Source organism: Hibiscus syriacus, unplaced genomic scaffold (genome assembly GCF_006381635.1).
Source record: "Hibiscus syriacus cultivar Baekdansim isolate YM2019G1 unplaced genomic scaffold, ASM638163v2 tig00113726_pilon, whole genome shotgun sequence".
Lineage (NCBI taxonomy): Eukaryota > Viridiplantae > Streptophyta > Magnoliopsida > Malvales > Malvaceae > Hibiscus > Hibiscus syriacus.
The window spans coordinates 2,109,349-2,123,474 of NW_024063472.1; the positions used below are offsets into that span (position 1 = coordinate 2,109,349).

The 14,126-nt window shown below is 32.5% G+C and overlaps 1 protein-coding gene and 1 pseudogene across 1 annotated transcript; one reads left to right on the forward strand and one right to left on the reverse strand.

Moving 5' to 3' along the window:
* Positions 1-6,319: 6,319 nt before the first annotated feature.
* LOC120187821 lies at positions 6,320-8,856 on the forward strand (annotated as a pseudogene).
* Positions 8,857-8,952: 96 nt separating this feature from the next.
* LOC120187852 (40S ribosomal protein S9-2-like) lies at positions 8,953-10,919 on the reverse strand. The gene is made up of 3 exons (XM_039191454.1): positions 10,781-10,919; positions 9,922-10,303; positions 8,953-9,303 (listed from the first exon to the last, which is right to left on the reverse strand). The coding sequence occupies exons 1-3, from the start codon at positions 10,806-10,808 to the stop codon at positions 9,120-9,122; spliced, it is 594 nt and encodes a 197-aa protein (XP_039047385.1). The 5' UTR covers positions 10,809-10,919; the 3' UTR covers positions 8,953-9,119.
* Positions 10,920-14,126: the final 3,207 nt, after the last annotated feature.

Consider the following 14,126-nt stretch of genomic DNA (forward strand, 5'->3'; position numbering starts at 1 on the left):
TTTGAACTGTTGCTATATTTCGTCTGCGTTGTGGTGAATGGAAAAACTAGTGGATCGACCGAGAGGCCTTGTGAGAGTGCATATTCGGCTGTGCTAATCGGAATGCAAAGAGAAAAAGGGGGAAGCATGCGTGTGTGAACTGATGCAAAGAGAAAAAGATAAACATAGGTTTAGTATGAACTGATGATCGAGGAGGACTAGAAGTGGGAAAGCATATATGCGCGCGTACGATATGAAAATTATGGGGGGGAAATTAAAAGATGACTTTTAGAGATGACACACAATGAAAAGTGTACTCCTGTGTTTGCTAAATTTTTTGGATTATGAGTATTAAATATGACACACATTATTGTAAGTCATAAATCGTTCAGATTTTATGAAACATGACATTTTTTATTACACATTTTTTGCAAGTCATAAATTAGCGTGTGTCATCGTTCGTATGTCATTAAAGGTATATTTTCTTGTAGTGAGTTTTCTATCGATGGATGTACCCTATAGAGAGGTGTTAATTGAATTATACGTTCCAAAGTACTACTGGTTATACCTTTTAATAAAATGTATTTACGTAGTATGTTGTTTTGTGTATAGGTTCTTGGGCAAGTTGAAGTCTTACTGTCGTAATAAGCGTTATCCGGAAGGATCAATTGCTGAAGGTATTTGGCAGAGGAATGTATGAATTTTGCTCTGGATATTTGGAAGATGTTGAAACAAGATGGAATAGACCAAATCAAAATGATGTGTTAAGTACTAATGACTTACCTCAACATTATTTGTTTGGAAGTTATGGTCAACCATTAGGGAAATTTGAAATTGCACACTTAGATGACAAGTCTTGGGTACAAGCACACTGATATGTTCTTTTCCATTTCAATAGATTCCTTTTGCACGTAAGTCTTTCGGACCCAATCCTAATGAAATCTCTTAATCTTTTATATTTATCATTTTTTAATGACATAATATATTTTATAGTGAGTTTAAAAAAGTCTTGAGATCTCATGCACGCTCCTGAAGATTACATCAGCGAGAGATACATAAGTTATTCACAGAAACTTTTCAAGAATGGTTAGGCCAGACGGTAAGCAACTAAATCATTCTACATACTTGTAAATAATATATGTCTTTTTATATCGAAATCAATGCAAATTAATTCACCATTCATGTGTAATAGGTTTGGAGTGGGAGAGAAGTTAGTGAAGATGTTAAATGGCTTTCTCAAGGTCTGAATAGAATAGTTAAAACACATAATGCCTTCCTCATTAATGGGTTGAGGTTCCACACGAAATCTCATGAAAGATTAAAGAGGACACAAAATTGTGGAGTCGTAGTTACTTCGTCAACTACAAGTTATGCTAGTGTCAGGGAAAACAATCCGTAGGAGGGAGAGGTCGATTATTATGGAAATCTTACGGACATTATTGAGTTAGATTATTATGGAAAACGAAAGGTTGTGTTGTTTCAGTGTGACTGGGTTGATGTAAATGGATGCATAAAAAGAGATAAATTCAAGTTTACAATGGTAAATTTCTCTCAATTAATTCACACTGGTCAACGGTTGATGGATGAACCATATGTATTTTCTTCTCAAGTGAAACAAGTATTTTACTGTCACGATCCAATGGATGACGGTTGGTATGTTTACTCTGTAATACTCCCAGAGACTTGATAGACATCGGGGATGAAGTAGAGATGAAATTGAAACAAGATCAGAATGTTTACCTCAATACCACAAAATTTAGACGAAACTATCACTAATACAACACAATTTCAATTGGTTCGGGAGGACGTTGATGAAGATATTTATGACAACTAACATTACATAAGAATGTTGTAAGATTTTAGATCTTAATTTATTTATTTATAATGTTATAACCTTTAACATGTTGTCTTTCAATATATTCATTAATTAATTCATTTTTTAGTACTCATGTTTATTTATTACAGATATCATGTCGTGGAGAAAAATAAGTGATTTGCGGGTTGTTCGAGCTTCTGAACACCATGAACAAAGAAATAATGAGCAATCGAATGCAGCTGAGTCTTCTGAAGTTCCTGAAACTGTTGAAAAGATGTAGAAATTCAAGGTAATCTTCGAAACTTTATTTACTACTTTGTTCATTTTCAAAACTTGCATTTAATAATTTCTTATGTAGTTGAAAATGATGGAATGCACATGACTCGAGGACGTACAACGTTGAAGGAATTATACCAACTTCCTCCTGGGCACCGTGTCAAAGTTTCAAGAAACGATGTCGGTCAACTTATTGGCCCAGAAGCAGGTCTTCTATCCGGTTACTTAGGCATAGTTGGACGTAATGTGAATCTGTTACCGATCAATTATGAGTCATGGCGCAAAATGCCTAATAGTAACAAAAATCAAGTGTTGGATTTTGTTAAGGTAATAATGTCATTATAATAGATACTCTATAAAAATTCAATAATAATTTATACTCTTTAGAGGTCTCTGACGATTATGTGAAGCAAACATAGGGAAGAGATTGAGGGATCACAAGAGCTCTTTAAAGAATAAATACTTCAAGAATGATCTCAACCTTGAAGAAAAGCTACAAACAGTCCCGCCTGGAATGCTCAGGTACCAATGGGAAGATACAGTCATATTTTGAAGTTCACAAAAAGGATAGGTATGATGTATTTTTCAGAAATAATTTTAACGAATTATAAATCATCATTAAATGTGGTTGTTTGACATTGTAGGACCGAGAGCATGTTGGTGTTTCTAACAGGAAACAACAAAAGTTTACGCACACTGTTGGATCGAAGAGCTTTGCTTGTATAGCTAATGAGGAGGTATTATAGATTATCCATATAGTTATTTGTATTCCATTTACATACTAACTCAAAGTAATTATATTATGGTACATTGTAGGAAAATACATCTGGTTCTAAAGTTGATCGAATCCAACTCTTCGACATGACACATATAAAGAAGGATGACACTCATATGACTGCTAAAGCTGCAGAAATTATGGTACGTTTATTGGATAGAGGTTTTAAATTTACATGACTTTATTTATGTATGTACCATGGCATTTTTTATTTGAATTAATTATTCACTTTATTATTAGCAAAAAATGAGGGAGAAAAGGGTGGAGTATCATGCTACTGCTTCGAGTTAAGGTCTTGTTAATGATGATGACATTGAAAACCAAGCTATTAATGACGTTTTGGGTCCTGAAAAATATGGTTGGGTGCGCTGTCAAGGATCATTCGTTACTCCCACCAAATATTTTGGATCTAGTTCATCACAGTACATGTCATCACAGTCTCAATCTTCTCAATTAGAAGTTAGTCGTTTAAAACAAAAGTTGGCTAAGATGGATCAACAAATGGCTAACATGAAAGCCGAAAATGAAGCAAGGGAAGCAGAGAGAGCAGCAGCGGAAGCAGCGAGAGCAGCATTGGAAGTAGAGATAGAAATAGCGGCAGCACAGAGAGAAGCAACATATCAGCAGAGATGTGAAGAATTTGAAAAATGACTCAATTATATGATGCATATGTTACAGAAAACGCAACCTCATAATCCACCATCATAGTCTCATTTATGTTATAGCATTATGCTAATGTTACTGAACCGCGTTTAACTGAACTGCTATTACGTTAATGAAAACTTTTATTTACTATATTAGATTTGATGTTGCTTGTTATTGAAATAGAAATTAATGTTATTGATGTCATGAGATGTGGATAATAGAACATGTTGAAAAAATAGATTTGGGGTAATCGAAGAAAATATTTGAATCGTTTAAATTTTGTGTTTTTTGGCGGCATTTATAACAAAAAACGCCGTCATATACCATACATTTTGCGCGTATAAGCCGCTATAAACCAGACCTTTAGCGGCGTTTGTATCCTAAAAACAGCACTATATACCAGATCTTTAGTGGCGTTTGTATCCAAAAACGCCGCAAAATTTCTTAACCTTTTGAGGCGTTTAAGAAAACGCCGCTATATACATACGCATTTTATGGCGTTTGTGTAAAAAACGCCACTAAAGGTCTTGTATATAGCGGTGTTTTACGATACAAATCCCGCAAAATGTATGGTATATAGCGGCGTTTGTGAGAAAAACACCGCTAATTATCAATACCTATTGCGGCATTTTGGGGAAAACGTCGCTAAACCTTAATACCTATTGCGGCGTTTATAAGACAAACGCCGCTAAATATCGATACCTATTGCGGCGTTTGTTGAACAAACGCAGTTAATATCGCTACCTATTGCGGCATTTTGTGTGACCAAACGCCGCGATTTTTAGCGGCGCTATTTTCAGCGACGTTTGTCATATCGCCGTAGGTATTTTTTACGGCACTTAAAAACGACGCTATAGGTCAAAAAATCACCGCAAAAAGCCAATTTTACTGTAATGATTCGTACTTTCGTCAAATGACTTTTACATGTCATTTCCGTATCATCATCTAAATTTTTTTAAAATTTCTTTCATAATTAGAATCTCCTAAGAAAGAACTTCAAACATTGAATACTTTTCGAAAAGTCGTGATTTTTTGCAATAACTTTTGACAGATTATATGTACTTTAACTAAATTTGTTGTCAACTATCTTCGCTTACCTGTTAACCTAGTTATTAGTACCAACTTATTATAAGTCTACGTTCGACACCAAAACTTAGAGTTATTGTAAAAGTTCTTGACCAAGAAAGAGAGAAAAATATATAGTCTCTTCTTCAACTTTTTTTTACCACTTTATGGTGATATAAAATCTTTACATCTTGATCATTCTTCAACCGATTGTGGTTTTTTGTCCAAACTAAAATGAGTGAATAATCTATAATAGAATGTAATCAATTTATTTTCATCAATAATAATACATTATTATTATTATTATTATTATTATTAAAGGAGTGTTTAAAAAGTCATAATCAAATTAAATTTGTGTGTAATTGAATGTAATTACATAGTTATAACATGTTTGGACAATCATCTTAATTTATATGTTTCGTTGAATTGGATGTATGTGAAGTTTCCCAATTATCCGCTTCAATTTTTAGGGAAGAGGTGGGAATGATGTAATTACGGACGTAATTATACTGTTCAATTTTGTATTGATGTTATTTTAAAATTTAAACATATATGATTATATATTTATAATTTTTTATAAAAACAACTAATTTTATTCGAAATATCTAAAATTACAATAAAATTTACATCACAATTGTAAAATAAACATGTAAAATAAACATATAATTAGGACAATTTACTATAATCATTGAAACAAAACTAATTTTATTCGAGTCACGTAAAAAGCTATCCATGAACGCAAATCGAAGATCCAAATCTAATATGAGATCGAAAGTAGGGAAGATCAACAATATATCAAATAAGTGACATCTTGATCAATCGTGACGATGTCAAATCAATCCCTATAAAAGATAAATGAAAAAACAGTCAACGACCGAGAAACATGCCAAAAGACAAAAAAAAAGTGTAATAAAGTCAGATGAAAAATGTCATACAGACAGACTTATTGAAAATAAAAATAAAATAAAGAAACATTATAAGAAAAAAAAACAACAAAAAATAATGACAATCGACAACCGACATTAAAACTTAACAATAAAGAAAAAATGATGAACAACATACCGATAACAAAAAATTAAATTTATCAATGAGAGAAAACTAAATTTTCCTTATACGTGTTAATAATTTTTAACAAATCAAATGTTACACAAAAAAGTTATAATGTGATAAAAAAATTTACAAATCAAACATATGTAAAAAAAATAAAATTCTTTACAATCACCCATAAATATAATAAATAAAATAATAATTATAATTACGTATAATTATTTTATGATCTTCAAATAAAAGATAAATATATTAAAATTCTACTGATATTATTTTATAATCGCTTTATATAATTAAAAAATATGTAATTTTAATTTAAAAAATAAATATTATTACATTGTTGCTACTATTGATTTTTATGGGTCAAAGTGTTGGGTTAAATTTAAGAGTTTGTTTGGTTCTAAAAATATTTTTTATATTTATTTTTTGTTTTTGTTTAAAACAAAGTTTTCATTTTCAGTTTTTTAAAAAATAAAAAATATGTTTAGTTAATATAAATAAAAACTTGAATTGGTATCAAATTTTTAAAAATAAAATAGTCAAAAATTAAACTATAATTATTAAAAAAATATTGCATTAATTTAACATGTAAGTTATGCATATATTCAACAATTTGTAGCTTTCCGGTTAACCACGCGGATTGGGATCTGATTTTTGAATCAGTGCTGTGGTGTTTGTGGCTTCGAAGGAACCAAATGATTTTCAGTCCTCACTCTATGGAAGTGGAGAGTGTTGTTCAGCGAAGTAAGAGGTTGGTGATTGAAGCTAATAAAGCTCGGCAACTCTTGCTAGCTCCTCGGATATCTCAAGTGGGGAGTAGACAGGAGGTTCGTTGGTGCTCTCCCCCAAGCGGTTGGGTTAAAGTGAACACGGATGGAGCGCACAGGTCGGATTCAGGATTGTCGGCTTGTGGCGGAGTAAATCGGGATAATAGAGGAAGCTGGCTGGGTGGCTTTTCGAAAACTGTCGGCATGTGCTCGGTTCTCGATGCGGAGCTATGGGGAATTATCGAAGGGCTTGGGAGATAGGCTGTCGGGGATATTCTTGAGATTGATAATTGGAAAATTTACTTGATTAAGAAGGGAAGTGAGTTGAATATGAATTCCCATTTGATGCCGCACCTTGTTGATTTATTGAGCAGAGATTGGAACCTGGAGATATTACATGTGTATCGCTAAGGAAATTTCGTAGCGAATGGCATAGCGAAATTAGCTTTTGGTGTACAAAATTCTGGCATCCCCCAGCGGAGGTTCATGGCACCTGTCAGATGAAGTACTTTTAAGTTCGCAAACCTAGCTTCAGATTAGTTTGGCTCTCTTGTACTAAAAAAAAAATTGATAAAAAATTTTCATAACACAATTTATTTTAGTTTACGATAAAAATATAATGTTATTGTATATTAGACATCAATTAAATTTAAAAAAATACACAAAAATATTATAATAAGCAAGAGCTCACAAAAAGTGATGTTAAAGTAATAATATGTTTAATTGTAATTGAGGCCTTCAAAATTTTAGGAAAAAAAATTAGTGTAACCCCTAAACATTTCTGTACTAAAAAATAATTACTCTTTGAAGGCCTCAATTAATGTGACAATGTATGATATTGTTGTGGTAGTACATGATCGACAATGACGTGATAAATGAATTTAATTGATTTTTTAATTAAGTTTGATTGTGCAATTGATTTTTTAAAAAAGTTTTAGGACTTATTTATTTTTAAAAAATAAAAAATATATTTATATTAAAAAATAAAACATAAACAATTATTAAGATATTTAATACATTAAATATAAAAATACTGCAAAACTAAATTATTAAAAAATTAAATTTAAGGACTATATTAAGGGTAAAAAAGTTTAAGGATCGTTTCCTTGTTGATACTCTTAAATGCACAACCTCAGGTGCCCTGCTACTTCATATTTGGGGACTCGTTATCCGATGTCAACAACAATAATAAACTGGTGACGACGGCCAAAGTCAATTATTCGCCTTACGTGATCGATTTTCCTCAAGGACCAACCGGAAGGTTTACTAATGGCCGAACCATACAGGATATCATTGGTTTGCATTTTTTTTCTATTTCCCTGTATACAGAAATATGTACCACTTTTTTTGTGGTAGCTATATCTTTGTATTGATATGGAAAATGACAGTTCAACTACTGGATTTCCAAGAATTTATTCCTCCTTTTGCCACTTCAAGAGGCCAAGAGATTCTCAAGGGCGTGAATTATGCATCTGGATCTGCTGGAATTCTCAATGAATCTGGACAAGTGGAAATAATTATATACTGATTATATGAGCAGCATTTACACATAATCTTTGAAAATGGAAGTGTTTTTCGAATTGCAGGGTGATCAAATAAGCGTGAACAATCAGTTAAGCAACCATCAAATCATATTCTCAACAATGGCAGACATGTTGGGGGAATGTTTAGCTTCAAAGCTTCTAAGAAAATGCATATATGAGGTTCAAATCGGAATCAATGACTACATTAACAACTATTTCATGCCACAATACTACAACACCAGTCGCATCTTCACCCCACATCAATATGTTGCATTTCTTATTCAACAATATTCACGCCAAATAAAGGTCTTAAAACATAATGTGCTTAGATTGTTATAGTCAAACTTGTTGTTTCATGCGTTTTTTTTTTTTTTTTTTTTTTGGTTCCTATCACCAGATTCTGTACAATAATGGGGCAAGGATGCTTGCGCTATTCGGAATCGGTTCCATAGGGTGTACTCCTAGTGCAATGGCTTTGTATGGAAGAAATGGCTGTCTGTGACGAAAAAGTAAACAATGCTGCTCATCTCTTCAATGGGAGGCTTCTATCACTTGTTAATGAACTGAATAGCAACTTAACCGACACTAAATTTATATATTTGAACCCTTCCGGAACAAGCTTTGCGAACTCCTAGGTGATATCAGAAAAAGAGAACAGATTCATTCATTTCTCTGTTTCCAGGTTTTACAATGGCAAATACTAGCTGCTGCGAAATAGGGAGTGATGGAAGCCTTTGCGTTCCTGGTTCAGAGCCATGTGAGGACCGAAGTCCGTATGTGTTTAGCGATGCAGTCCACCCTTCGGAAGCATGGAATGAGGTCACTACAACTCAGGCTTACGGTACCAAATCAAGTGCCCAAGCTCATCCCTTAAATATTAAGACTATGGCTCAACTGCTGAGGAACAACCACGATACCGATGGTGACATTTGGGAATGGCAAGAAACTCTGGTGTCACTATAATCTTTTGGTTTGAATCATTGTAATATACTTGGTCCCTCGCTTTAAAAATAAAGCCAAGGGTATATGCAAGAAAACCGGCACACGTATTTAACTTTGAATCCAAGAAAACCAGAAATAGTAAATGCAAAACATATATCTCGGTCCACTACATCAAAGTTCAGGAAACAAAACTCAAAACCATGTCTATAACAATGGAGGATGGTGTGAGTTCCAACCAAAAGGGCTTTTAAAGAGTTTCTAGCGGTGATAGGATTGCCTATGTTTTACTCATCGTCTTCCTCATCACCATCTCCACCAGCAGCCTTCTTCGCAGCAGCTCTTTGGTTCTTTCTCTTCACTCTTCCGGGACGGCCACCTCCAAACGGACTTGTGAGAGAGAAATCAATATGTTTTTGTGAGTCAACCCTCACCATGAAGGATGGGATGTTCACAACTTGCCTCCCAACCCTATCAAGTGCATAGAAAACATCAGCATATACCATCCAGTGAGCTTCAGCCAAAAATAAAATCAAACTTGAGACAAGCTTCAATCTCAAATTTCAAGTCAACTCGCACTTCTTAAAGAAAACTCATACAATCTGAAAAACTAGGAATTGTAAATACAAAACTGTTCAACAAGAAATTGTAAATAGGAATTGCAAAAGAAGGCAATAAATTGCAATAACTTGCAAATCAGAAGCCACGTTAGCGTATCAGAAATCAGATAGAAAATTTTCCTGAAAACCGGCTGCATCAAACATACTAATTCTTCATGAGTAGACTGTTTACCAAGTTTATGTCATGAAAACATACAGCTTCTCGAAAGCATGGCAGCTTTTGAGACATTGAAGAAAACTCATGTGATCTGAAAAACTAAAAGACACCCTTTGAAACTATCAGTTATCACTTCTGAGCACATTACAAAAGACAGCAGACACAGAAATAAACACAAAGGAATTAAACAAAATTAATACAAATGTGGACTACCAACTTTGACATTTAAATGTATTTAAAAGCATTTGCAACATTTTCACTTGAGCAGCATGATATGAAAACATACTCTGTATAATGAGAGGAAAACACTACCTGATATGCCTTTGTCTGATCAACACACGAGCATGGTGAATCGACTTGGCCATACCAGACTTGAACACAAGTGTTTGCAAGCGACGCTCAAGGAAGTTCTCAACGGTCAAAGCCAAGACATAATCGAGCTTGTTCTGGCTCTCATCCAAAAGCCCATACCTGTTCATCCTACGAAGTAGTGCTTCACCTTCAAAAATACGACGAGGGTTCTTCTCATCAAGGGTGAGAAGGTCCCTAGCAGCATTACGGATACGGCTCAAAGCATATTGAACCCTCCACAACTCCCTCTTACATCGAAGCCCATACTCTCCTACAAGCCTCAACTCAGCATCCAATCGTTCCTTCTCATAAGGACGCCGTGGCTTCTTAAAGGTCTTCCCATCTACAATCACACATTAAGTGAATAATATAAAACAAAAATATCTATTTGCAAGTATTTTCACTATTAGGATCCAAGATTATCATAAAACTAATCAACCAATAATACCCTGTTGTTTCCAAGATTCAAACCCAAGACCTAGAAGTTGAATCTTTATTTGCAAAAATGTGTTCGATATAACAAATCGGCATTTAACATACAGATCAAAAAGTCAAAAAAATATTAAATCTACAGCAAAAGCCCGAGCTTTTAAATTATTTCTAACGTTCGAACCTACACTAAACTAAATAAACCCAGTTCAAATATTAACCGAAATACGAGTAAAAGGGATCACAAAAGCTAAATACAGAAAGCCACTTATAAGGACTAAAAAATAAGTAAATTGGAAGGACAAAAGCTTTAATCCAACAATACCAACTAAGTTGAAACAATAGATCATGCTTAAAAAAGCAAGGAAAAGGGGCAAGGGAATTAACTTACAGTTGCGGTAAAAACTGACGTGAACCATGGTTGCGCCGGCTCCTCGTCAAAGACAACTGGAAGAAAAGGGAGAAACCAAGGTAAGGAAGAGAAAGGAGGCAAAGCGAGATCATTATAAATTAGGGATACCCTAAATCCTAATTTTGGGTATTTTAGGGATTCTAATGGGCTGCTCAATTTGTAAAAAGGTGGGCCTTTTGCTCCTCTAATTTTGGGCATTATCAAATTTCATCTTTTATTATCAACTGTTTAGAATAAGTAAAATACAGACTTAATTATATGTTTGGCCCTTGAGCTTTTACTCTCTTACTATAGTAGTTCTCGAATTTATTTTATCCAGTATTATTTCTGAACTTGCATTTCATTTCATCAAATATATTAACCTTTCTATAACATGGTTAAGTGGGTGATGACACGGCACTCTAAAATTTTACCATGATATCACTCAATCTTAGTTATTTGAATTGAACTTTAATAATAATAAAAAAATCTTAGTTATTAATTCAAACTCGAGCTATCAAACAGATCAAGTTTATGTATTTTAATATCAGATTTTAAGTATCTTTAAGTAGTAATATTTTTATTTTATTTTCGAATAGCATAAATACTTTCAATTTGAATGTGAGTTTAAGAACAAATAATTGATGAGAATGAGAATCAAATAATTGATCTTCATGTTAGAGATGAGACCCTCTCCCTGATCATCAAATCTAATCACAAGAGAATTCTTGTTATACGAGGGCATAGGCTAAGGAATTATCAAAAACGATCGTCAAATTAAAATCTTTTTTCCCTAAAATTAAATCAAATCATAAAAATGGTATACCAAAAGTAATGATATTCAAAAAAGCGATAAAAACGTTTATACAAAATCGGAGTTATATGACACTTTGATATAAAATCAAACAAATCAAAATATCAATAAAGTTATGTAAAAGGGTACTGGAAACTCCTGTATTTTTTTAAAAAAATTAATGTGGCCCTTGAATTTTTGTATCACTTAATGTGACCCTTTAACTTAGAAAAATAATCTAATGTGACCCTTTGACCAACGGTTTCTATCGTTGGTTCTTACAATACGGACGTGGCACTTCACAGTGTTGATATGGTGGCCCACGATAGTTGGTGGCGTGGCTAATGACATAATAGATGGACTAAATTGATTTTTTTTAAATTCGATGACCAAATTAATTTTTTAATAGTTTAGGGGGTTATTTGATTTTCTTTTAAAAAATAGAAATATTTTAAATTTAAAATATCAAAATATTAAAAAAAATAAATATAAAAATAAAAACAAATTATTAAAAGATTAAATATATATTATTATTTTCTTGCATCTAATTATTTTATATATTTACATCTAATTATTTTAAACTCCAAATATTTTTTAATTCTATTTCACTAAATTTTTCTAAAATGAACTAAATAAATATTATAAATTACTAAAATTAAAATTAATAAATTATGAAATTAAAATTTATTCATAAATTATTATGAAACTATAGATTAAAAGATAAAAAAATATTTTTTGAGTAAAAACGATAAAAATAATTATCTGATTAAGAGGAGAATTTTTAGTAAACATAACATGACATAGGGAAGTAAATTTTACCTAAATTTGATCTAAAAACTAATAGGAATATCGACCTATCTCGTCAGTTTTTGTTATATACTATTGAACCATATTTTATAATATTTTGATATAACAAAGTAAGACAAAATGTTTTTGGAGTTGATTGAATTTGTTCAAAGTTTTCAAAAGTTTTCAAAAATAATTTAAAGTCCATTAAACTAGAATTTGAACACTAAATTGTTTTTATGGGTACGTAGTACCGATACTGTTCTTACAGTATCAATACTGCATGAACAATACCGATATTGTTCACGTGGTACCGATACCAAAGGTAAGAGAAGTATCGATACTCTCTAGGTAGTATCAATACTACCTGTTGTTTTCCAAATTGCTCAAATTCCATAATGCAAAATAGATTTCGATACTCAAAGGGGGTGTCGATACAACTTTACACAGTGGTATCAATATCATGACGCATAGTATTGATATTGGTCAAGTCCACCGGTCTTTAATGGCTAGTTTATTTAAATATTACAAAGATAGTATCGATATTCATTAAAGGAGTACCGATACTCCCTATCCTGGGCAATTTTATTTGTAGAAAATTAATCTTCAACGGTTAGAAAAAGTCACAAACTAATTCCAACTTATAAAAACAAGTTGAGGACACTTGAAGAAGGTTGGAACACCTATCCAAGCAATAGAGATAGGAGAAAAACTTTTTCACTCTTTAATTTTTTTCATTTTTTCTTATACACAAGTGTGCTTGAGCTTATTGCAAATCTTTTTTGTGATCTTAATTCTTGGAAGCACCTACCTTTGAGAGGTTTTCTTGTTTACTTCTTTTAACCTTTGTAAAGGGGATTGGTTCTAGTTTAGCCTTTGAAAAGCTAGGGAGTTGTAAATGTTATCTATTTATCTTGGAAAAAGAAAGAATAAATTAGTGAATTTGTTAGAAAATCCTAAGTGAGGAGCTTAGGTAGTGAATGTAGACTTGGTTGAGAAGTCAAACCACTATAAATCCTTTTGCAATTTTTTCTCTTTTTACTCCTTACTCTCAAAACTCAAAAAGTCAATTCACCCCTTCTTGGCAAATTATTCAGTTGATCAAATTGAGCTTCATCGGAATCCCAACAATTGGTATTAGAAATTAATGAAGCTATTCATCCAACCCAATGATCTTGATGCATTGGAAATGATTGAGATCGGTTACTCTTTTCCAAAGAAGATGAAGAAGTGGAGTGCCCAATAACGGAAGAAAGCTCAACAAAATGCTTAGGTCATGCACATGTTGTTTTGTGCATTTGGTCCCGATGTCTATGAAGGAGTTTCTTCTTGTTCAAATGCCAATGAGCTTTGGAATAAGCTCAAAGAGATCCATGGAAACAAGAAAAAAGAACCAACAAAGGTGGTGTGCTTAAGGCTCTTGAAGAGCTCGAGGTATCATTTAACTCTAGTGAATCTAATTCATATTCTTTTAATGAGTTACAATATACATACGAAGAATTATTTTTGGAGTTTGAGTCCATGAACTCCAAATATAAGAAAATGATTTCAAAATTTAAAGTTGGAAACAATTTGCTTTTGAAAGCAAAAATGAATTTTGAAAATCAAAATGAAATTTCGAAAAAGGATTTAGAGTTTTCAAAAGTAAAATTGAAAATTTGAAAGATAATGCTTTGATTTAAAATTTAAGTTTGGATGCTTAACAAAATAAAATGAAATCATTTTAAATAATTCATCTAATTTCATAATGACAAAATGCTCACATTG

Bases quoted from the DNA above. Each gene is read 5' to 3' on its own strand.
- LOC120187852 (XM_039191454.1), bottom strand. From the start codon at position 10,808: ATGGTTCACGTCAGTTTTTACCGCAACT. The intron at 10,304-10,780 runs GTAAGTTAATTC...GTGTGATTGTAG, and splicing joins CGTCAGTTTTTACCGCAACT to ATGGGAAGACCTTTAAGAAG. The intron at 9,304-9,921 runs GTAGTGTTTTCC...TGCACTTGATAG, and splicing joins ATCAGACAAAGGCATATCAG to GGTTGGGAGGCAAGTTGTGA.